Source organism: Eleginops maclovinus, chromosome 23 (assembly GCF_036324505.1).
Source record: "Eleginops maclovinus isolate JMC-PN-2008 ecotype Puerto Natales chromosome 23, JC_Emac_rtc_rv5, whole genome shotgun sequence".
NCBI lineage: Eukaryota > Metazoa > Chordata > Actinopteri > Perciformes > Eleginopidae > Eleginops > Eleginops maclovinus.
This window is the reverse complement of record NC_086371.1, coordinates 14956711-14984045: the sequence shown is the minus strand read 5'-3', so window position 1 is coordinate 14984045 and position 27335 is coordinate 14956711. Positions and strand designations below refer to the sequence as shown.

General features: G+C 41.1%; 1 protein-coding gene across 2 annotated transcripts in view; it reads right to left on the bottom strand.

Annotated features, from left to right (window-relative positions):
* Nucleotides 1-27335, bottom strand: part of LOC134860200 (A disintegrin and metalloproteinase with thrombospondin motifs 2-like) — a 103335-nt gene that overhangs the window by 26339 nt on the left and 49661 nt on the right. For both annotated transcript variants that reach the window (XM_063877078.1, XM_063877079.1), the window contains exon 4: nucleotides 3574-3779. In XM_063877078.1, coding sequence (XP_063733148.1) covers nucleotides 3574-3779 — 206 coding nt within the window. The remainder of the gene's footprint in view (nucleotides 1-3573; nucleotides 3780-27335) is intronic.

The window sequence follows — 27335 nt, the reverse complement described above, 5'->3', positions numbered from 1 at the left end:
GTTCATCCATTCCTCCCTTTTCCCAATGTAGTTTAACTATATTTTTTCATACATTTTACAATTTTGTGTCGCTTTTTTTCAGTTTTTCTAAATGCAACAATGGTAAACGATACACATCTTTGTTTAGTTTTTCTATTGTTTAGACCTTCCTGTCCAAATCAAAATATATGCCACACACAATGACCATGTCTCTTGTCTTTCAATTATAAAGACTCTAAACACAGACGAGGGGAGCCACACATCAAGCAAAGTAGTCTGATATTGCCCTTTTTTCCAGATGAAGAGTCACACAACAAGTCATCCAACTGTTAGTCAGGTTTAAAGGATCATTTTAATTAAGATTATGGAAAGAAATATTCTCATGTATTAATAGTGAAATGGTTAGTGAAATATGTAGCCACTTGCTTGGACATGTTTTTATCTATTGAAGCAAATTGAACAAAAATACAATGTGGGGAAGAGAGGTAAACACATGGGAAAGGAGTGGGAAGCAGATATACCAACACACACATCTAACTCAACCTACACGTTAACACACACACATCACACAGTTTGACACTCCAGTTGAACCTCACAGACAGGAATTAGTGGTTTTCTGTGGGAGTGCTTTGATGTCCTGCAGACACTACCGCCCCCCCTAACACACACACACACACACACACACACACACACACACACACACACACACACACACACACACACACACACACACACACACACACACACACACACACACACACACACACACACACACACACACACACACACACACACACACACACACACACACACACACACAAATAGTCCACCTTGAACCCATAACTCACTTTGGTAGTCATTCAAACAGACTGACAGAAAGACAGAGACACAGAAAGTCAGAAAAAGAAGTAGAGGAGGAAGATGCAGAAAGTAATTATAAAAGCACAATAAAAGATCTGTAAAAAGACAGAGAAACAATGCATAAACTGTAGTTGTTCAAAAATAACCTTTTGTACAAAAATGCAAGTGCTTTATTTATTCTTTGAAGGTTGCTGTACAACAATGTTACAGCTGCTGCAACAAAAGACGGAGGATTGCTTCACACACTTTCTAGGTGTGTTGAAAGTGTAAACACGAACACAGGGAGAGAAAACTTTCTCAATTCAGCCTGGAAAAACAGGAGAATCAGCGAGAGGAATTTAAGGTGGAGAAGGCGAGGTGAGGAGACTTCCTGCCGTAAATGTGATGGTCTTACAATGTCAGAGACAACATTTATTCATTTTCTCTGTGTGTTTAGGTAGCCACAGTATTACAATAACAGTAAATAAACTGCCTACAGATGAGTAACCTTTAGAGGGAAAACATATTTATTCTGAAAATCTCTCCCCCGATCCTTAATTTACCTTGAATGTCTTGCCTTAAACCTGTGTTGTCACTCACATTATTAGAAAGTTTTAGACATCGTTGAGGATCTGTTGCTATAAACCACACAAGTCAGGAAGGAGTAACAATGGAAAAAAGCTGAGTGATGAGCGACTCAGTGCTGCTGAGAGACTTAGAGAGAGACAGAGAGAGAGAGGGGGATAGAAAGCACACCCATCCTGAAGTGAGCAAAGCTAACTTTCAAGAAGAAAGTCGCCCAGATGCCACGCGTGGGAGGCAGCCTTTATTTATTTATTTCTGTTTATCTGGCTGTCAGTAATTTATTCCAAAAGCGCTGTTTAAAATACTCCTTCTCCCTCTGTCTCACCATCTCTTCCCCACAGATTAGAGGGGGGCTGCGACAGGGCTGCGTATTCCCATCTCTATATTGTCTAACAAATATCTAAAAGGGGAGGCAGAGAGCACAGCGGCTCCTGTTTTTTTCTGAAGCGCGGAGCTGAGACAAAGAGGTGTGGCAGGATTTGTTGCTGTATGCTTGCACCTGCTTAACAGTCAGAGATTGGTTCCTTGCGGAGTAGGTCGCAATACAAGCGAAAGCAAACAGGAGCGGGCTCACACACGCGTACACATGTGTGCAAGCAGCACTCTCACCACAGGTTTAATTTGCAAAGATTAAAGTCTGTCGTGTGTTCAGTGTCAAACCAACACACACGTGCATGTATACACACACCTGGGAGGGTGCTTGGCTAAAGTGTTGTCGTGGCTGGGTGCATACTCCCTGCTGTTTCTGCAGCTCACACACACACACACACACACACACACACACACACACACACACACACACACACACACACACACACACACACACACACACACACACACACACACACACACACACACACACACACACAGTGTAAGATGACATGCCACAGAGCCTGATGAAATGATATGTAGGAGTCCCCTTCAGAGCACAGGGCTCACCACACACACACACACACACACACACACACACACACACACACACACACACACACACACACACACACACACACACACACACACACACACACACACACACACACACACACACACACATGAAATCTCATCATATTCAGATAGAGAAGAAAGGATTACCCGCGGCTGATTGCTGGATGAGAACATGTAGGAAGGGAATTGAATCCTCTTTCAGTAGGTGTGTGTGTGTGTGTGTGTGTGTGTGTGTGTGTGTGTGTGTGTCTGTGTGTGTGTGTGTCTGTGTGTCTGTGTGTCTGTGTGTGTGTGACTGTCTGTCTATGTGTAACCCTCTTTCTTTGACCTCTCTGTGACTTACTTCCTATTTGACTCAAAACTCAGTTTCTGATTGGATTTTTTAAAAGCAAAACAACAAATGTCACTTTTGGGCATTTAGGATGATAGTTGTAGATGAAGATTCATTTATTTGTAATATTTGAAAGCAGGATGTATACAGTGGTGAAACAGGTATTCAGAGGCTTTACTTGTGTAGATTAAAATTTCTGATCCCATACTAACAAAATACTCCAATTAAGAGTCCTGCATTTAAAATGAAATAGGTAAGTATTCATCATGCATGAAAAATGTCTCTGTTAGTGTCATTATATTGATCTAATATTTTTGGTTAAAATTACAGCTGCATTAATGTTTACTTAGCATTTTACTGCTATAGAGGTAAGGTTGTCTTAAGAATCTTAAAGTTGGCAGGGTTTCAGTCCCCTGTGACCGTTATATTGTTATATATTGTGGAAATTGTAAATCGTAAATGTCCACAATATTAATTGGAAAAATAACTAATAACAAGTTTATTCTTAACTCTTAAAGAAACACTCCATCCTTCAGAGGTTTTTTTGCTTTTAACTGGACAGGAAGTTTGATTAAAAACTGTAATTAGTAACTAAAGCTCTTGTAGTAGAGTAAACAATACAGTATTTTCTTCTTTGATGTAGGGGAGTAGAACTACATAGTACCATCAAATAAAAATACTCAGCTAAATTACAAGCAACTCAAATGTTTTACTTTTCAAGTTACATTCCAACACTGGTAATGTGATACCTGAGATCTAAGGCTCTAATACGATACATTTTTAAGTCAGCAATTTAACTGAAAGGTACCTAATTAAATGTTCAATTATTTTTTAGCAGGCATACATTCATCTACTTCTCTATCTCTGTTTGCTGGTGTTATTGTAACACTTACAATGTTCATGAGGGTGAGCAGGTACTTCTGGACATGCTCCTTCCCGTGGAACTGTACCACCGAGTCATCGACGCCCAGTAGCACCTCGATGTTGTAGGCCCTGTCCAGACTCTGCCTGCGCATTCGCCCCGCTCGTGTGTGGTTGATACTCTGCTGCACGCCGCGGTACAGAGACTCCAGGTCCATCAAACCACCAAGATCAGCTCCTGAAGATAGAAAAAACCAACAGTCATTTAAGATATTAAAGATTGGTATGTAAGCTTGCAGGATTGATTAAACATTGGTGTAGAAATCTCATAAAAGAAAAGTAATGCCTGCATGCTTACTCAACTCAACTTTAATAAAATATTTCAACCATACTTGGATATTCATAATGCCCCTTTTTAGAAATACCAGTGGAATTTATAAAAAGTGTATGTTGTTTTATAATAATAGGGCTCAGGCTAAGTCATAGAATTGGAGCAATGGTGGCATATTGTCCATCAAGGTTTTTGAAAATAAAAACATAGGTCATATTGTTGTGTATTGTCTTGTTTTTTTATTTGCTTCTAAAAAAGAAATGTCTTGTTTGTCTGGCTGCTTTCAGTTTGTGTCTCCGCTCGTCTGCTTCTCACTACAGTGTTAGGGTGTCTTCAACACTTTTGTCGTGTGTTTAGCGGGCTGTGTGTTACACATTGACATCCATATGCACATGTGTACTTATTCGAGCAGTTGCATGTTGATGTGTCTCTCTTCCAAGACACCAGTTGAGAAAAATCGAGCATGTGTGTCTCTCGTAACCGGTGGTAACAGTGAAACTATCCTACACGGATCCTCTCCTAATCAACCAAATATTTCTACTCCCATCTGAATAAAAGCAGCAGATGGTGCTTGCTAAACACACGCATTGAGACAGCTCCCTCACGCAGGGGCTGCCCACCCTGCTCTTTTCTTGGCTTGCTACATGCCGGGAAAAAATGCAAATTACACAAGAAACTAAATTTAAGGTTATTATTAATATGGAAAATATGCAACCTTCAGCAGCCCTGATATGTTCAGATCACTGTTTATGCCTACACAGGTATGTGAGACAGTGTGTTGTTATGTTGTTTGTAGATTTTTGGGTAAACTGCAGTCCTGACTCCTAAATGACTACAAGTTTTAAGTCTATTCTATTTCTTTTTTGTTCCTCTTCAAAGCAGACAAAGAGTTGGAGGCAATGAAGATAAAGAAGATAAACTGTCTTGTCTCTGGCGCCAAGGCCATCATTTCTTCACTCGGTGTCCTCCCTCTCCATTCCTCTGTCTCTCTCACCCTCCTGGTATGTAGACACAGCATTGCCTTGCTTGTATGGAAGATATGAAAGGCCAAGTCATGAAGTCTTGAACACGTTGTCACTTGGAATTCAATGAAGCACTATCCTCCCTGAATCCAGCCAAGGCCTCCCACAGCAGAGTAAGACACACAACACAGCGCACTTGAGTGGAGTGATCAAGTGTGTGTGTCTGTGCTTGTGTGTACAAACATGTCTAATTGGACCATAAATCACTAAGTTGAGGATAAAGTGTATGCTGTTTTTGACTGTGGTGCTGTTTTGAAGGTGGTGAGTTTATTCAACACGTGTCATGAGGGTTCAGCTGGAGCTTCGGTGTTTTGACACGCACGGTTAGAACAAGTGTTGAGTGGAGGGAAAGAACAAGATGCAAGAGGAAGATACAGGGAAGATGAGGGGAGAGGAAGAGAGATCTGCCACCTTGTCTCCCAATCAGCAAGGGGCATCCCGCTTTCCCACTCCCTCTTATGCAACGTTTCCAAGGCAACGGGCTCATGGGTAAAACAACGGCCGCGTGGCTAATATTGGCTCCTGAGTCGCGAGCAGAAAGAATCTGGAAGGCTGAATATGATCCCATATCTACCCACATCCCAGTGAGTGACAGAATACCAACACAGAACGAGAGGAAAGGAGAAAGACAGGGGTGGGATTAATATAGAGAAAGACAAGACTATGAGTGGAGAATTTAAAGACTGTTGTTCTGATTAATAGCTCCTTTCTCTCACACACACACACACACACACACACACACACACACACACACACACACACACACACACACACACACACACACACACACACACACACACACACACACACACACACACACACACACACACACACACACACACACATACCCACACACACACACATTTATCCTCGTTAGTAGGGGCAGCTAGATTTAAGGCAGCGCACTTCACAACAACCTTTGGCTCTTCCTAGTTACAGCTGCTTTTAACGAGCCTGATGTCATAACCACACCATCTGCTTTTGAAGCCAGGTCCAGATATTTTTACCTTTTTTGCTTACATAATGCAAAGACAAACCACAGACAAAAAGACTTTGTGTTCTCACATTTGACTCCACGCATTTGGAAATTGCAGTGCCTCGAAAAGTACAGATGACACAATGCAGGGACATTGCATAACACGGGGCCACAGCTGTAGGGTAAGTGGGAAGTCTAAGGTAGAGATAACTCAAAGTGACACTGGCAGATTGGGAAACAAGAAGAGACTGAACTAAAGGTTGAAAGGTGCTTGACCAGATGGAGAGCTCCAACTACTTAAACCTGTCCATTTCAACAGCCGTGTCCTTGCTTACATTCACAAAAGAATAAACATTTTTGTGTAGTTTGTGCTATTTTGGAGAAGTTTTTCAGAGAGAACTGCAGAGGAATAAGGTGCAAGAGGGATTGAGGGGGGCGGTGAGGGAGGTGAGAGGGAGAGCTGAGGGTTGTGATGGATGAGAGCGAGAGAGATGAGAAGAGACCAGAAGGACCTTGGTTGTTCTGAGTTCTGCTTCAAGCTCCTGCAGTGATGGAGGATATCGCTCTCTTGTACAACATCCGAGTGTGTCTGTGTGACTGCGGGCGAAGCATCAGGGTGCGCTGCCGTGTTTCTCACAGCAGTAGCTTACATTAGCCTCTGAATCCTAACTGTTATCACTCTCAACCCCCAGATAGGGAATTGATCATAAGTGTTAATTTTTCTTTCCTCTCAATCCCAAACCTCCTCCTCCCACACCTCTTACCTGCACACACACAAACACACACACAAGCCTTCATGTGTCTTCCAACCTGAAGCTTTCATTTTCCCACCTGTTCTCCATCTTCATTTGCATTTTTACACTCCCGTCTGTATTTCATTTACCCCCCAGCACCTCCACCATCACACACAAACAGGACACCCCACGTGCACATCCCCTCGCAGACGCCGCCCTCTCTCTCCCAGTATTCTCATTCAGGTAGGGTGTGGAGCGCGGCCTTATTAGGAGACAAAGGTTCTTTGTCTTTCAACCTTTGAAAAATGTCAAGAATGTCTGGGTGCCCACTGAATACCAGGTGGGGACAGAGGGGGGCCGAGAGAGTAAGTAGAGACTATAACCTCAACAAGAGACAGAGAGAATGGTGATGATGATCCAGGTCAAGTCACATCTTACTATCGAGCCGGTCTTTGGTATAAGGTGCTTGCTTGGAATTCAGGTGTGGCACCTCGCTCTGCTCCGCATTCAGGAGCTCTACTGTATAATGACTTGCTTTGACCTTATGATGGTCACTGTGTTCAGTCTCAAGGTGGGTGTACACCAGAGTGCACTGTACAAACCCTTTGCATTTGGATGAGTCTGCATGTTACAGAGTGTATGCTTCATGGACCTCCAACACAACAAAATGACTGTCAAGTGAGGAGCCTTGCTGAGTTTGTGTATCAAAGTAGGCTTGTGAGTATTAACATAAAGGAATTACAATATAGTGAATTTAACAGTATCATATTGCCGGTCCAAACATATAAAGTCACACACATAACCCAATGGTGACAATATACCTGTTTCAAAGAGGACATACTATGTGTATTTTCAGGTTTTTATTTGCTTTTGTGCCTCTACTGTCACATTTTTACATGTTATCATTGTTACAGACTATTTATTTTCAAGCAAACCCTAAATCTCAAAGTCTTGCAGGACCTAAAATTAAGCACAATCAAGTTTCAAGTTAATGTAAATTATGTGGATAGGTTTGGTAAGGTCTTCTACATTACAAGATTATGTGACTTAAATGCACTTTATGTACTTATAATGGGGGAACTTGGAAGGAACATATGGCTTTTAGAAAAACTGAGTGTTTGCTTTGTCATAGAGATGGGATATAAAATTATTTGAGAAATTTACCGTTTTCTTTTTTTTTTAGCTCTTACAGTGAAAAAAATGCCTTAAGTGAAAAAGTAAAATATTAATAATATGAAAATGAGTTGCGTACTCAAGTGACTTTGAGGGTGTCTGCCCACACAGTCTTCCCTCAGGAGTGATGATTACATTCTTTAGTGTTATTGTATATTTTGGTTATTTTTCTAGCACGTATGAGTGGCAGCAGGCCTCGGGGGAGACGGTGCTCTCATTAGTGCTCACCTGAGTTCAAGGCTGTCTGTCCACCTCCAGGCACAGTTATCCAGACATGTGAACTCATTTACTTACAGACACGTCTTGGTCGCATAGCTCAGGGCATGGACATTTTGTCTCCCCGGTGACAGCTTTATGGGTTGTCATGGTGATGAGTGTCTCGGACAGTGGGCCGTTAATGCTTCAGCTAGCATCTGGGCAAGTAGCAACATGCTAGGCTGTCCCACACAATGTTCCCAAACTGAATGCTCATTATATGTAAGCCACCATGTGACAGCTGTAAAGGCTGCAGAGTGGAGAACACACAGTGAACTATGCTTCCTATAATCATACTGCTGTTAATTATTTAGATTGGCAATCAGTAATCTAATTTTACATGGACAGCTCCCTTAAGACCATGATAATTATTCATTCATCAAGCAATGAACTTTGCCCATTTATTAATAACTGCTTTAGGTTAGGGTTGTTTATTTTAACAGTGGTTCCTATAACGCTGATGATGATTTAAGATGGTCGAACTTTAGCTGTGAGTTTTGTGTCCAAATATTATTTAGGCTGATGCAATATATATTTCTGTGCTACCTGAAGTGGAGTAGGGACCATTTTTAATATTTCATGAAACAGCCTTTATAATCAGCAGGCGAGAGGGCCACCTATCCTCACTGCCGCTCGGTGTGTCTGTGCAGATTTCTTGTGGTTCAGGAGACAAGGCAACCTTTAGCTCTGTCCTCTTACATAACTGTCTGTCTGTCAGATACACACAGGGCTGCTGGGGAGGGTGCACTGATTCCCCCGTGTTGTGCTGTGCTACTGTTTCATTAGCTGAGCCATTTATTCATAAAGTCTATGCTGATTTACATACATACATACATACATACATACATACATACATACATACATACATACATACATACATACATACATACATACATACATACATACATACATACATACATACATACATATCAAATGAAATGAGCTCTATAGGGGGTTTGAAGCTGACAGAATTCACACTCATGATCGCACAAGTTGTAACAGATAAGCCTAGATTGAGTGGTGATGTTTCTCACAAGCTGCAAGGAGCCTTGTGTCTTCATATCAATAATTACATCAAGAATATCAGCCCATGTAAACACCGCAAACACATCTCAAAACACAGTAATCCAATCATCACCATCCACAGAGGCAATATTGTTGGCAAAGATCAATCATATCCCCAAACTCTCTCTCTCTTCTTTTTGCGGTTGGATTTTCGGTCCTCGATGTAAACTGGAGAGCCTTAGTGTCCAATAAGACAGCAAAGCCAGGCTGATAAAGGGCTTACTGCAGGTCTGAAACTGACCCGTCTGAGCGCCTGTCGGCCTGTGTCTGTCTGTCAGGCATTTTTAAAGGTCTCTTATGAAATCAAAAAAGTACGAAAACACCTCCAGCCAAGACGGGGCAGCGAAGATAAATACGTAACAGCACCAGTATGCAGACTACAGCGCATGCAGACAAGACAGTCTTCATCCACATCTCTTATTGATGTTATATCAAACTCCAATGCCTGACTACTTTAAGAAAACTATGGATCAATCTTCCTGGGAAACGTTGTGTGCATCAACAGGGACATAAAGAGGGAGAGGCTGACAGTAAGGTGCAAGGTCCGGCTCCCAGAGAACCTATGAATCTCAGCAGAGACAGCTTACTGCGAGCTTGAAGGGTTTGTGGCCCCCTTGCCACTCTCCCCAAACCTGCAACCCCTCTCTGCCTTCACCTCAGCCTCTGATCTCATATATATATCGCCCCCATCTCCTAATATTGATGTTCATATACAACTCATATATTTGAAGGAAAAATAATGCTGCCGGGATTCTGTTTTCATTTATATAAAGAGGAATGTTTATCTTAAAGGTACCTGAAAAACGTTCACTATCGACAATCACAAAACACAACTGAAGCATGATGGGGTTTTTTTATGATAATGTTAGGGCACTTCAAAAGACTGTGAAGGGCTTTTCACTCAATGTTGTCTACCATTATTTATCTACTTTTGGATCCGCAAAATGCTCAACTGTTGTTGCTAGCTTTACCTGTCTGCTGAGGAGAATCTTCACTCTCACTATTCTTTCACTAAGATTAAACAAACTTTGTATTGATATCCTACATAGAGAACAAAGCGTAATATAATTAACAAATATTGAAAACCTTTTTTTTTTTCCTGCTTTCTGTTTCTCCTGCCTTCTCTGCTTGTGTTCCTCATTTTTTCTCCAGTCACCCATAGCCCCAGGAAATGTCCTATTCAGGATGTGAAATACTCAAAGAAAAGCCAACGTTGGCCACCAGAGACACACAGCACCACAGTTATTATGACAGGCCAGCAAGCCAAACATCTGTCAACCTGAGCACTGAAGGGATAGAGGGAGGGGAGATGAAGGTGAGGAGGAGGAGGAGGAGGGGGGGCAGAAGAGGAGAAAAGTGGACAAGGATAAACATAGGGCCTACAAGATAAAAGAAAAAAAGCCATGAGCAGAGAAGGAGAATATATTTATACATAATTAGCCAGCAGGTTTAGTTTATACTACAGTTACAGTATAAAGTTCTCAAGACAGCAAGCCAAATACTAAAAGCTTGTTTCACAATTACAAAACAATTCTAAAACCCGGAAGCTATGACGGTTAAACCATTGAGCCATTTAAAAAAGAAAAAAGGTCAGCCAGCTTTATTCAAACTGAGCTATACGGCGGCCTTCAAGTAATTTTTTTACATTCTATTAACATAATTAAATAAAAGGCTAGTATTTGATTTTATTAGGACTGTTAAGCAGTGTGTGAAGTCAGCTGGCTTGTAAATGTTTTCCACAGCAGCCAACACAAAATCTAAAAGACTATTAACACACACTATAAACAGGACTCATGCATGCTAAAATAAACTTGGACAGAGTGCAAATGGCAGTGCATTGGTGTTAATGCTTCAAACTGCCAACCTGCAGGGAAAAGTGTTGAATAAAGTGTGTGTCAACAGTCATTTGTAATGCATTCAGCACTTTAGTCCCCCTCCTTTTTGAGTTTATCCACAACTAATACATCTGCCTTTCTTATTACTAGTTGTCACATTTTCTAAAGAGTTCAATCACTATGTTGTGTCACCACCTGGATGATTTAACAAGACAGCTGCAGGTGGACCAATAAATACTAACCCCACAGGCCAAGCAGGTCAGCCAAATAAACAACAGCTCACCTTTTTGAATGGCCTACATAAATACTAAATGACCAAACAGTTTACAGGTGTCACTATAAACCGGCTGACCAACGACCACCAACAAGGTCCTCTTCTATCCCTCTCTTGTTACATTTCTCTCCTTTCCTGCTTCCTTCATTTCCTCCTTGTTTATTAAATGCACCTCTTGAAAGGGATATGAAGTTAGAGTGGGTAAGAGAAAGTCTATCTAAAGGTGTGAGACAATATGTATGCAAATGTTCTCAGCGAGAATCCTTCCAGCAGAGCCAAGCTTCAGCATGCCTGCCAAAGGGCGGGAGGAAGAGGATTTATCATCCAATATCAACTCATCATAAATGATAAGGATACAAGGCAGGCTGTAACATAGTGATAGACCACATCTTACCCGGCTACATAAGCAGAGTAGTAAATTCAACAATTAAGGTGTGGAGTACAACGACTTTAACACAGGGAATCAAATATTAAATACTCTTTTGGTGTTCAAAAACCGGCATGCTATTACACCAAGAGTTATTACTGCCTATCGGCCCACAAACATTCAGACAGAGTTATTTTCAATTGCACAGTGCTCGAGCCAGACGGGAGAGAATTAATAAGGCACTACAGTGTATCGGTGTTACTAAATTGGCAGTGTTTCATAACAAAGTCTTTCAAAGCAGTTATCAATTAGAAACAATTAAATGAGCCATTCATCATTCTTACAAAGCCGGCTCCGTACAGGGAGCAGCGCTGACAGAGAAGCTGATAAAATGTAATCAAAACCATAATCAGCGAGCGCTCTTCAACAGAGGATCATGTCGACAGAGCTGAGGTATACAGTATGCATGTAAAGATCACACCTCAATCTAGCTCCATTGGACAGGAACACCTGAAGCGAAATCAGTGCAAAAAAGTGTGGGAGAAAAACAGGATAAGAAAACGTTTAAAGTCAAGCAGAAAGACGCTTATAAACCTGCCGTTTAGCAAAACCAGTTCATCCTTGGGACCTTGGCTATCCCCAGTACAGCATGTGTGTTCTTGACGTGGATGATACATGCATGTCTATATGTGTGCCTGATGTTTATTGACATTCCGTTTCCTGCATCACACCTTAGCGCTGCGTAGCGGTACGCCGAACCGTTACTGGACTTGTAAAAAGTTTAGGTTCAAGTTTGGTTAAAACCGGAACGTCGGGAACCGGTACTTGGACTCGCAAAAAAACTAGCACTTACGTATATTCTCCTTTTTATTCTAAACCATCTAAAACCTTCCATAGATCGAGAAATTTGCGCGGCCATTACTGAACTCACCAAGTCTCGCAAAATATTGCAACTGCTCGCGAGATCTGAGTGACGTCAAGGGAAGCTAATGTGATTGGCTTAGACATTCATGTGACGAAACTGCCGCTAGATACTGCGAAGTGTAACCTGTGCGGGAAAGTGATCAAGTGCGCTGGGGTAACATCGAACATACAGTAGCGAGGCACTTGACGCGAAACCACAAAATAGAAACTACTCCACATGCAGCCTCAGCCACATTGGCGGCGATGTTTGTCGAGCAAAATAACAACGATCGAGGTAAGCTGAACTAGCCTAGAAATCTAGACGCCCCTAGCGACCGCAAATTGAATTTGCTGCTGGGGCGGTCTAGTCAACCCTCGTCAGTTAGCAAGGCTGCTCGGGCCACGGTGGTTCGGACCAATCAAATCGTGAGGAGCGAGATCGGGGGCCGGGCTACCTAGTGACGACAGAGGTGCGACGTTTCAGTGTGTAGTTTTAGAGAGAGGTAAACTGGCTGATCCCAATGGCTAATCCTAGCGAATTCCTAGCGTCTTTCGATTTGGCTTTGGCAGCGACTCTTGAACATTTGAATATTCAATTTACTTTGCGAGACGAGCAGATAACGGCACTGAAGTGTTTTCTGGAGAAAAGGGACGTTTTCGGAGTTTTGCCCACTGGATACGGTAAACGTGCACAACACCTGCACATTCTGTTGGATTTTGCCTGTGTTTCTAATACCGGCACTCCATTAATCTCTCGGCAATCGTTTTGTCTTCTTTCTGTCTGTCGAAGATAAGTACCGAATTTGAAAGCACGCCAGATATTCTCAAGTTTTTTTTGCAAAAACGGCAACAATCACTCAGTTCCATGTTTCACAAAGTTCGGTTTACTAGTGACTACACTCCACCATGTACTTCCCGTCGCGCGGACTACGTAATCGTTCTTCATAGCTCTGATTGGTTGTTCGCCATCCTATTGCGTGGCGTTGAGTGCAGAGGCAACTTGACAGACAACCGTTGATCCCGCCCACACTGCCTTCGAGCTAGACTAGACCCCGGTACAGCTTTTTGCTGTAGGGGTTTAGCTTGCTAGGCTAAAGCTGAACAATACTTTTTGGAAAATAGGCTTTAATTTTAAATAGGCTTGTAAAAAAATAGGCATTCTTAGCTTTATATTATAAGATATACTAGTAGTAGCATCAGGACTAGCAGACTAGGGCGTTTATTCAGCGTCATCTTTTCTTGTGCCGGGAGCTTTTGGTTTGGTTACTTTAGTTTGGTAAATGAAATAAATGTTTGAACTTTGTAGTAGACTTTACTGTAGTTGATGTCATAAGTCATTTGTAGTGGCAAAAAGTGTTTGTAACTTTTTTTTAACATTTGTACTTTGTAGAGAAATGTAGACACAAAGGACAGTAGCAGGGAACACAACAAACCGGAGGAGTTTGAATTTGAGTTGAACATGAGTTTATTTTCAATTGATAATTAGCTTACAATAAGTTCACTTTAGTTACTCACACAAGCCATGGGTTCCTGAACCTGAATGTGAGTCAAGGTACGCAGCACTAGCGCTGCTCTGTTGGTAAGCAGGAGAGATATCATCTTAATGCAAAGATGCACTTGGGAAAGTATCCCATACACAATAAATCTCTGCATATCCAACTTCCCCAGCTCTCAGTCCCCCCGAGGCAATCGTGATGGCACAGGGTGAGGCTGCAAACCCCCCACCTCCCGGGCATATGGCTAATCAATGCTGCCTCTTCCGTGCAAAGGTAACTCTATACTTGAGTAGGGAGGGTAGGGGAGCTACCAGCGCGGCCTCCCCGTCTCTGTATCCTAATGAAGCTCCCAGGTAATCAAATCACTCCACACACAGGCAGATGGCCAATAAGGGAACAACCACTGGGGCTCTTTGATGGGATCATTACAAAGTTTTATAACTTTACCAAAAAATCCATTTCTTCTCTCTCTGCATGCATCAAGCTGAGCGGAAACTGATTTCAAAATGTGGATACATGAGTTTAAAATGCCCAATGTGACCAATTTGTTTCCCTTCACAGCACTGATAAGTTGACCGCTGAGAAAACTATCCTTACTGAATGGCCACATGTAAACTGATTTCTGCTTAAGTCACATTTTCATTTGCTGGACGATAGTCATTTGCTTTAGGACCACTGACAAAGACAACATATTTAAATTCATAAACTTAAGTCTTGTGAAACAGCATTAAGAGACTTTTTTAGACATTTACCTTACATATCTCAAGAATTAACAGAACAAATATCATATCTTAACAAGGTACACTGTAGAAGTTTTGAAAGTAAACATGTTAAAAGTGCATTTACACTGGGGAAGTACAGTATATAAGAAACTTGTGGCTTAATCCACTTTGCCACTCAATACAGATAATGTAACATGGGAGAATCGCATTATGAAGCAACAAGATGAATGTTACATAAAAGGTGTTATAGGCAGCGTCCAGTCTAATGAATAAAAAACACCCTCAGTTTAACTTCAACAGCAATAATGATGCAGTGACCTACAGCATTCCCGAAGCTCCCCAAAAGATGACAGAAAAGGATCATATGGGTCCTTGGATAATTGTGGGGGATAAAAACCTTGATTCATTTTGAAAATAACACACTCTTAATACATAAACTATATTCTGCTTTTAGTTGAGATGAAAATCATATTCCAACTAATCCCATTCATTGCAATAATCCCCTCCATATTACAGGATTCGTCATTAACTAATAACCTTTCCGTCAATATGTTAACAATCAGGAAAACCTGGCATAATCTGAAGACAACTGTTGGCCGCCAACCGAAAACTGGCTCAGGGGGCGAAACAGGCTGCCGTATTTCCTCCAGCCTGATTTAATAAAGAGAGGTTATTATAAAGGAATATTTTCCTCTCCCAATCCAGGAGCTGGCAGTAAGACCTGTCTCATTCTCCTCGCTCTGCAGAGCAAGTAATACCCACTAATCCTAGACACAGAGAGAGGCTATGGGGACGATAGATAGGGAGAGTGACAGAAAGAAAAAGAGAAACAGAGAGTGCTTATGTCATTATTTACAGTGTTTATGCTAAGTCTTTCTCTAACCCTCACCCTTAGACCCCCTCATGTTGGTCTGAGTATGTGTGTCTGTGTGTGTGTTGTCAGCAGAGCGTGTGGAGGACTAGACACAGACCAAAGAGTCACAATCCCCAAAAGTGTTCATTTAGAAAGGTCCAAGCAGGCATTGCGGACACACGCACGCACACACACACACACACACACACACACACACACACACACACACACACACACACACACACACACACACACACACCTCGCAGGCCCATCCTATCCAGTGTGATGTAATGCGATATCTGCTGTTTCCCATTCGAGTCTCTTCATCCTCCACAAAGCAGAAGCCACTACCGGAGAGGAGATAGTAGCATAGGAGCATAAGAGAGGACGGGGACTAGAGGACATGGAAGAAAATCAGATATTCCTGTTTTTGTCTGTCTCCAACTCTCTGTTTCAGGGAGTAATACGTCTCCATCTCCGTATATCCTATTGTAATGGAGTAGGTCTCACTACGCTGCCTGAGGAAATTGCCTTATAGTCCCTCTGCCCCTCTTCTATATGTGGACTCACATACACACAAACAGGCCACACACACACTCTCATCACGTTGGCCTCAGTGACACTGCTTAAATATTAATGACTCGGTTCTCTCTCATTAATAATAGCTGCAGCGCTGATTACTGTGTGAATACCACTGTGTGTGTGCATGTGTATTGACATGTGTGTGTGCACATGAAAGTGCACAGACTCATTATGTTTAAGCCAAGTATTTGTTCTGCCTGTCACTGGCATATTACTCCGTGAATCACTCCAAAATGAATAGTGACATAGTATTACACAGGTAAATGTAATGATATTGAATAACACAGCAGTGAAGATTTTAAAGGTTAAATTATGGTGATATATCCATTGTCAGCTTTCTTTAGAGTGTGTGTTTCTGTCTGTGTGTGTGAGACAAAATAATGTAAGTGGCTATGGAAGGTGCATGTATAATATGCACAAATAAAAAAATCATTAAAGTGAATAAACACACACACACACACACAAAAATATACAGAAACACTCACATAGAGGGGCAATCGCTCAGATACGTCACGCATGAGGTGTGGGAGATGCAGCTGACTTAAGCTAGCTTATAACTAGACACAACACACAAACACACACACTGGGGCCAACAAATAGCATGAGTAGTCATCAGTATCCATTGGGTTGTAATGGAGAACTTTGCATCACCATGCTAAGAATAGCAATACTGTAGCAAGCAATGAAAGAGGAGAGAAAGGGAGGCTGCGGGGAGAAAGAGAGAGTGACTTGATGAGCTGTGTGTCCTTTAGTAATGATTAGTCAGCGTATTACAGCAGCGCACATGGTAAATGGAGACCAATCCTAAATTATCACGCTTTGTAATTTAAATAATGATATTGTTTGTGTAGTAATTTGCCTGTTATCTGCTAATACGGATTAATATATCATTTTATTAATCAGTTACTTTATCTTTTTTTTGTGCAAATGAAACTTGTACTATAATAAACCCTTACTTTCTGCCTTTATATGACTGTATATCAGCTCTTGTTGTTTAGCGAGTGTATTTATGTTGTGTGCCTGTGCTCTGCTGCGTGTCTGTACAACATGTAGCCAACAAACCAACAACATTCCCATTTGCCTGATGAATTACATTGAACTGCATTGAGACAAGAAGGGCGAGGTAAGAAAAGACGGGAATCAGAGAGACAAATTGGAAAGGTAATCAGTGTTTGGTTAGATTGTTATGCAGGTTCAGAGCAATAACTAGACACGCGGCTCAGGAATTGAAAAGAGGCAATGTTCCCCAATCTGTTATCACTCATTACACATACAACATAGTTCACAATCCATGCAACACACACTTCATCATCCTGCTTTTGTCCATCCTTTTGGTCGTCCCAAGACATCTCTCACAACCCAGCCCTCCCCACCCACCAAACAGAGGCACAAGTCCAAGTTTTGTTTCCCGTGATCCCCCAATGCACCTACCACCCACCTCTGGCTGTCGCTACCTGCATTGTCTGGCTACGGCTGATGGAAATCATCTTATTAGCGCTGTGCTAATGTCTGCTCTGGATTCCTGGGACACTCTGGCTGCCCCTATTTTAATTGGCCAACTCTATTAATATTTCATTGGTTTAAACACAGCACCTCACCTTTCCCATCTCTGGCTCTGACCCTCGTCGATTGTTGCTCAGTATGTCAGGCAGGGAATATAGATGGGGTTAAAATGGTTTTCACAGTGACCGCCATAATACTGTTTTTATTTTGTGTCAGAGGACGGTTAAGGTATGTTTTGTCAACAGTTTCATTAAAGTATATTTATAAAGGAATTTATATTGATCCAGAATGTATGGTTGACAGGTAAGAGGCCAAACTTTAGAGTGCCAACAGGTCAAGATACTGTAAATTAATACGTTTATAAATAGAGAGCAAGAGAACAGCACCATTTTTAAGAAACCGTATGCAGCAAAATCACTACAATGGTGAGTTGCTGTTGATCATGTTCCACCTCCACTATACTTTATCTCAGGAGCACAATTTCCTTATCTCTTCTGTCTTGTATCCCAGTTTTTAGGTCCCAAAATGCTCATGACCTGAGAGTAGATATATCTATTGTAAAGTTGTCAAGATGTCATTGGGATTTGAGTTAAGTACTACAGAAATTTGAAAATCAAGTCTGTTTCTCAGCATTATACTGTAGGTGACCTGATATTGGGTCTACACGGAGGAGATGTTAAAGCTGCAGTTTGAGAAAGGAAGGAAGAAGGGTGGATCAGTGGAAACAATTCAAATTTTCAATGAAACACAAACTAATTCCCAGACAGAGAGAGGATTATCCAATTTAGATGCGGAAACATTTGGACACAACAGAGCCTAAATACTTTAATGTAAGATCCGGATACACTGCAAAATGGCTGTAAAATAACTAGGCAATAGTGCTGCGCTTTCAAATCACACACACACACACACACACACACACACACATAGTTGCCAGCACACATGCACTGACACACATACACCTGGCAGCCCTAGGGCTAGCTCCAGGGCTGCCAGGTGATGGAGCTGGGGGAAGCAAAGGAAAAAGCAAGGAATTGAATAAGTTTGGTTGTGTAATAAAAAAAGACAAGAGATAAAAAAAGATATGAACAATGAGTAATTCAACCATTCATTTAATATAGACGTTATTCTATATTACATTTTCTATATTGTTCTTGTGTTTGGGCTGGTTTTGTGCTTGATTTAGTGTGATAACAGGAACAAAAGTCTACTCTTTAATGCAAGAGTACAGCTATAAATCCTTTAGTTTACCTCTGAATCATGGATCAACCAGACATCTTCTGCATTGAGCAGGTACTACAGTATATGAAGAGTGTACTCTATGTGTAGACACTATAATTCAAAGGGCAAAGGAAATTATTTTACCACTCAAAGTCAATTGACCTGTGTTTGGAGCACTATGATCAAGTCTTATGAAACCTTTTGTGTTTCTTTCCGAAGCTGGGAAATAGAATAAACATTTGCCACAAATGATGTATCATGTTTGTCCATGTTGGTTTGGCCTGAAGACTACTAGTTTAAAAATGAAAAAATACATCTTTGGGTGTTCATTTATAAAAGAAGTGAGCTTTCCAGAGCTCTGAATCTCATGCCTTATCCCTGCTTGGGGCTATCGGCTTGAGGCTCAGTAGCTGCTACAAGAATAACACACCCGGATATCCGATCGAACTGTCGGCTCTTGAGTTGCACTGTGGGGAATGTAAGTGCCATGTTTTGACAAGAAGGAGACAAAGTGGAATAAGAAAAGAAGATACCTCTGATTCTGTTCCATTAATTTTAAAGTTTATTTATTTCCGATAGTATTATAGGGCTGCTTGATAGGCGGCCTACTCTATTAAACAAAATGTATGAAACATTTACTTTTCATTGTGTTGTCAGACAGTGGGCTGGAGTGGACAAGAGGATGTGAATTCTTATACAAGCTCTTTGTTCAAAAAGAAGGAAACACATTATTCTCTTCCGTGATGACAAATGTACTGTGGAAATTTCCATTCTTGGTTGTTGTTTTAAGGAATTACTGTCATCCTTCTGCAATTAGGCTTACTGGAAATGCACTCATATTGAAACATACTTCGAAACCGTGCTTTTCTTTTTCATAAGAATGTGCACGTACCATACATATTTCTGTGTATCGTTGAGAGCTAATATGAGATTAAAGTGGAGAGCGAGAAACCAGCTTATGAAATGTAAATCCCATGATCCTGTGTTTATTCATCATTTCACTCTGAATTCCAAATCAATGTTGTTCTCCATATGTTAGCGCAACACTAAACCTCACAAGCTTTGGCTGAATGCAGCAATCTTAATTTCCTGCATTTTATTGCTTTTGATTTAAAGCAGAACCAAACATTTGCTTTGCAGCACCCTGAGGTATACAGTCACACCTGCAGCTTGGGTGTAAGCTCCTAAACCTGGCAGTTTGACACGGACAGGCATAAAAGAGCAAGAAAGCAAACACAGGTGTTTCAAAAAGAGATGGAACAGCTTTAAAAGTTTTTGAAGTGATTTAGCCCAAAAATAGTAATTTATATATTAATTACTCACTTCGTGTTACCCTGAACTAGTCGAGAAGACGTTATTTTCTAGCATGCATCAAATGTTAATACAGGATGCCAAAATGAAGGAAATAGTTAAGTATTTCTTTAAGTTATAAACTGGATATAAAAGCTGTCCTTATCAAGGAAAACTTCAGTTTTTAAAGAAGCAGAGAATTCAGCAGCTCTTTTAACGCCTGTAATGTGGACGACAGAGTGATGACAATCAAACTTGACATCGCAATGGACTTTATTTGGCAGCTCTGAAGGTGAAAATTGGTGCTAGGAGGAATGTAAGCACAGGTATGACGGTTATGTGACAGCTTTGGCAGCCAGGAATGTGTGCACACGTGTGTGTGAGTCATGGCTGCTCCTGAGGCCTTTAGCACCCAGTCATCCATCGGCTCAGCTCTGCACCGCTACCGTCTCAATCGCCTGACATAATATTGCACTCACACAACAACTCACTTTCTCTGTCTCCCCAAACACACACAAGCAGTATTTTTACAATGTGCCACCGGCACTGAGTATGAGTGGCACAGAAACACACACACACCATGTCTCCACAGTGTTCCCTGATTAACGAGATGGTTTGTTCTCTTCCTCAGGCCTGGACCAATCAGGCAAGAGGACACAAATCTCTCCCCGCTGGTGATGCTGAAGGCCACTGGCCACTATTTATTGGCAATCTCAGCCCTGACTATCCAGACAGAGAGAGCAACACGCTTGTCACAGGAAGACACCACCACCATGTTTTCCTGTGTGTGTGTTTTTCTTGTGCTCCAGCTAAATTCTGCTAAGGGAAATAAATACACTTGCTAGTATCATGGAGTAACTGTTTGAAAGAGCACCACACATACACATAAATTACCCACCACAATATATCCTAATGTATAGACTGTGTGGGTTTGTCAAAACAGAAGAGGAATTGAGTCAGCAAATCATCATAACTGCTTAATGCAGATTAGAACTCCTCCACTAAAAGAAAGATGACTTCTTTTATCCCAACAAAATGATTCTTTCTTTTCTTACCTCTGTGGACTTAATTAGCAGGGTTTAGCAGGACCAGTGTTTTAACAGCTCAGCTAAACATTATTAATTGCTGTGTTTATCTACTTCAGAGTAAAAATAACCCACATAGAGAGGTTGTGACAGTGTGGCTACTTTCACCAAAGCTGTATTCCCGTTTTCTTCGTTGAAAACAGCTCCTCGTGGCAGATTCTTTTTTTTCTTTCTGAAAAGCCTTGCTGACAGCTTTGTTGGTGAAACATTTAACAGTGTTCAACAGCAATTATTTTAAGAAGACTTTAATTGTTTACTGTGTTTTTCTTTTTGGCTTCAACATCATAAAGCAGCTTAATTACAGATATTTCTGCCATGAACACAAGCCTCTGAGGTTTGAATTGGAGGACAAGGAGTTTAACCAGAAGGCAACTTGTCTTTCATTTCAACATCTCTCTTCTGTCCTCTGTGTATCCACCTTCCTCCTTCAGACTCAATATTTGTATTTATTTAATACATCCCAGATATACTGATTCATCACTCTTAATCAACCAATATTTGAAATGTGACCTACTAGTTGTGTTTAGAAAGTAAACAAAATCTACTATGCTGTAGTGATACAAAGAGATACAAGAATTCAAATGCATAAAGACTCAGTGGGAGGAAACGTGGAAAAAACTGAACTTGGCCCGTGCTGTACTGTATGTGACTCATTCTTTGTCAGACACGCTGTGATCTCAAACCTGGCTCAATTCATTACAGCAGGGAGGCCAGAAAAAAATCAGGAAGTAAAAGATTAAAGTGTTAATGAATTTTTTCATGAAATCAAACCCTGTTTTTAATACACAGTATGGTTTGTGTATTTCAGAAATAGACCTCAATGTATTAAGACCGGTTAAAGCTCCATCTCTCCAACTGTTTAGTCTTTTCATTTCCTGTCTATGAGGAGGGGATTTTGTTGCATTCAGGAGATTAACATCTGCTCATACATGATCACCTAGCACCTACATTTTACCATATTTGACAAGTCTCCTGATTAAACATACTGCAATAAGGACTGCCAGAGCTGGGTGGAACAAGACTGTAAGAAGAAGAGTCCATCGGATTAAAACTGAATAAAATAACTTATGAAAAGATGCCTCTTTGACGTTATATGTTTCTTAACTTTTAATTCTAAGTCAATTGGTTCATGGTTACAGGTTTTTACTGTATCAAGTGCATCTGTGAGAAATCAATGAGGTTCGTAATACACCCCCCTAAATTACAAGGCAAAGTTAACCCTGACATCTGTCTCCACTCACAGCTCTAATCCCCTGACATATAAATACGTAAACTAACTGGAGTGGGGGAGAGTTTGTCTCCTAAAATGTAAAATGATGAGCTAAACTGATACTTAGTTAGGGCTAGAGAGTTGTGTTGTTTTTGCATACATCCAGTAGTTTAAATTCTTACTGCAGTGATGTAAGAGGGTGTGTTCACACACTTTTTAAAGTAGTTACAGGTGCAACCGAGCACAGTTCATCCCACCACATCAAACTACACCCAGCGGTAATGTTGGTTAAAGATGAAACACACTTTTAACCAGGGAAGGCAGTAAAACACTGCTTTTGAGCATGGCATCAAATTACATTCTAAGAAGTGAGGCACTGAATAAAGAAAAGCAACAACTTAAAAGAAACATTTATGAGAAGGACAGATAGTTGAATGAAGTGAGGGAGGGCAGGAAGAAAAATATGAGCAACAGAGGTCAAAAGAGGTAAGCAAAGGGAGGCTTTGCTCCTGAGTAAGAGAAGGGACAAACTTGAACACACACACACACACACACGATCACATGCCAGACCACCGGGGTTTGTCAGCTTGATTAGGAATCTTTTCACACCCTCCCTGTTCTGAGCGAAGGTAGGAAGTCTGGAGTAAGAGGACGATCACAGGGGAAGCGTGGGTAATATGCCAGGGAAGTGAACTAACTTTTCTCTGGTGTCAGCACATCTGCTGTGGAGGATGATCTATCTCCCTCTCATCGCTACAGGACACATATGGCAGCAGAGGTAGAGTTTGCACTGAAGCTGTCCGTAAACAATACATAAACACACACACACACACACACACACACACACACACACACACACACACACACACACACACACACACACACACACACACACACACACACACACACACACACACACACACACACACACACACACACACACACACACACACACACACACACACACAAGCAAAGAGCACTGCAGTGAAGCCATGTCAGCGTGCCGTCTTTAATTGTCTCAGCGTGATTGTGACCACAGCTGCGGAGGACACATTACATAAAAGCAAAGGGCTTTCACATTTACAGTACTTTCAACTGACTGTGTAAACCAGTGGCTTAATTATATCTATTAACCACTTGTCAGATGCAGATCATCTCACAGCGTAACAAAGTGAATACTCTCAAACTGATGAGCCTCCTAGTCCGGCTGTTCCAGCAGTAAAAAAAATAACATTTCAAATTGACCCTGATCTGATTTATGTAGCGCCTGATGTGGTATTATCAGCATTACACTAACTTGCATAATCAAATACGATTTGTTTAATGTAATGCCAGACAGATAACGCATTTTATCATCATAGCACGGAAACCATTATATCTTAACTTAAGCACAACTCAAATCCTCGACTACAAAAGGTTTCTTTGTACATCTTTTCTCTTTGTTCTTCCTAAGCGTTCCTGAAGAACATTTTCTTTTCTGTGGAAGGTACTTTAAATTATTTTTCAGATTGATATCTTAATGGCTACAAATATAACAAAACTCTGTATAACACTGTTGTCTTGGTAAAAAAGTAAAGACACAGCACACAATCAAATACATCTAAACAGTTGATCCTGAAGTCCTGCACTTTGAAGCCTAACCATCCACCAAGTTTAAACATTTTGGACTTCTTTATCTGGAAAAAACACAAGTCAAAGCAGAAATTAAGTTTAATCCAAAGCATAATTAACAAAGCAAATTAATTATATAGTAACATGTGAAACAAGCGACTGATATTTGTTAATGTATGAGGTGGCACATGTTCACACCTTTTTATTGAAACTGAAATTGGTTGTACATAATACAGATTGTAAAATGAAACTGCTATGCATTTTATTAAATTCCAATTAATTAAAGTATCCAATTATGCATGAAAGACCTCCCGATCAGCCGAGTGTAACTAATAAATATTGATGCAGCCACACTACACAGGGTGTGAACAGAGCGAGTGAGGAGAAGTAAACACAATTTAAAAGTATCATTAGAGTATCGAAGTATCATTAGATTACTGTAGCATTAGAAACAAAAGATAGATGCCTCCGACCATCACTGTGTCGATGTCATTTCTTCATACAAGCCCGCACCATTAGAGAGGCCAGGCAACAACTGTGTATGGACAAGCTCAACATGACCCATCTTGATTTGACAGTCACTCCGGGTCATTGAGTGCAGTAAACAGAATGACATATATGTATTTTCATCTCCTGCTAAGCTCTAAGACGGCCTTGTTTTCCCCTCCCTCTCCCCATCCTCTGATCTCTACAGCCATACTCTACTTTTATTTGAGCTAAATCTGAACACATCAGACTAATGCTACACGACGCATAAGGCATCTCAGTGGGAGAAAAGAAGATGAAGATTATTGGATTTTTCTTCTTCCCTCCCCCCCTCGGTTCTCTGATGAATAGTGATCTAACAATTTGTGATCAGATAAAAATAAGTGATGTATTTATTTTTTTATTTTTAAGGGACAAGTTGACAGTTGCAGAAGCAGTGTCCAATGTACATGTGTTAGATCTAAGCTTATTTCAAACACCTGTCTATTGGTGGGCATTGAAAGATTAACTATCATTATAACAAACCACAACATTGACTCACTATACAATAAACAGCTTACACCTGTACTACTCATTTTTAACCCACTGTCTGAGCCATAAACAAGTCTGTCCTTTATGCTCTTGGCTAGTATTATAGCCATCGTTGGATGAAGAAGCACCGAGCTGTGTTTTATTCAATTAAACTTCCCTCGGGAGCGCAGCGGCAAATGAACTGTAGCCTAACAAACTCCCACCACCACACATCACTCTGCTAATCAGACAGCAGCCATGAGGCACAAACTCCACTCTGACAAATTTCATTCTCACCGCATTGACGTCTGAGCATTATTGCCTTTGTGTACACAAATAGCAACAAATTCTGTCTTTGTTTGTTAAGGGAAAAATAATCACATGATCAGCAAAAAGAGTTGACTTGGTTGTTTGCTAACATGACAAAAAGAAGCTTTTACAATTTCAAGTTGTAGGGACTTGTTTATATCTATAACTTGGACCAAGGCGTGGCAAGGTGGGCAAGGCACCGTTCCCTACACTGCTCCCTGGGTGCCGTACTGCTTGGAGCAACCCACAGCTCGAAGCAGCAGGATGGCTCAAATGCAGAATGTCAATTCCCCCTCTGTGGGACGATTAAGGGTTCAAATTAAACACCAATGCTTAATTTATAGGCCAACACAGTCCAACAAGTATTGTGGATGAACAGTTACAGAGCTTACATGTCAACACATCTATCTCCGTGAAAAATGAGCAAATGCCATCAGCTGATATAAATGCTCCAGAAAAAGTGAGTAAATGTCCCTTGAGTAAGTGCTTTTTCGTCAATTTCTGCCAATTTAGTTTCGTATTGATACACTCTATAGAGACACATATATTAAAAGGGGTGAAAACACACACTTCAATAGAATGTTTATCTGCAACGAAGTAGACACATGCACACACATATATATGTACAGCTGCACGCACGCACACTGAGGAACTGCTATAATAGCGATGAATGTATTTGGGTCTCTAGAGCGATGTTAGTCTTGTTGGAATAAGAGGCTCAAGTACCTCTGAATAACCTGCAATAGTATTACATCCTCTTTACACAGACATTACCACATTAACATTGTTTCAGTAATGGCTGGTACAATAATACGCCTTAACTTTAGAAAACAATGCGACATATTCCTGCTCAAGCGTGCACATCAAGGAAGCTTTTACAGCAATGGCAGTGGCTCCCACACTTCTCTGAGGAGTGCCAGATTTAACACAGCATGTGTCTGTGTGTGTGCAAGTGTATAGAGTGTGTTTGCAGCATTGTGACAGTAGTGGGTGGAAGGAAGTCACACGCCATCTCATCTTCCATGAGCTTTGGTCCCCGAGGTTGGCTGGTTACATAACTGATGCTAACAAAGAACATTGGCCACCTCCAGGGAGGTCTGTTGCATGTAATTGTAGTCATGCAGTTGTACCTGCCACTGTGTGAGCACTGCATTTAAGTCTACATACAATAAAATTGAATTCAAGCATGGATTTTATTACCATTGCACATTCATAGTCCAACTACTGCCTTGACACCTCGCAAGTCACTCATAGAATCAAAATATAAATGTTGCTTCTTTCTGAGTCAATGGTTCTATGGTAAAACTACTGCATTTTGTTTTAACAACACCCCTAATTACTGTGCTTTATATTTTAATAATGCAGGTCGGATTTGCAGGTCTGTAACTATACAAACTCTTCAGGAAATACAGGTAAGCACTTCACGTTACAACCTTTGCTCTAAACCCTGAGTCATGCAAAACGATCATTGTTCATCATACTGTATCTATTCACACATATCTGTGGAAGAGGATTTCCACATCAAGAGTGTGCTATTGAGAATATGAACTCCACATCAGAGGCATCACCAAGGCTCAGTGATAATCTTGTCAAAACACTATGATCACCACGATTACAGTGAATCCCTCTCAATCACTAAGGCTGTAATAACCGCCTTCATCCCAAGGCTTCCCTTCTTCTCCATCTCATCCACACTCTCTCTTTGTCTCGCAGACAGAAACCCACACACACACACACACACACACACACACACACACACACACACACACACACACACACACACACACACACACACACACACACACACACACACACACACACACACACACACACACACACACACACACACACACACACACACACACACACACACACACACACACACACACACACAGTGAGCGGGTCAGTGCAGCAGCGGTGGCTGCAGACCGGAGCAGAGGTCGGCCGCACCCTGCTATTATCCCAGGAGTCATGCTCTGTT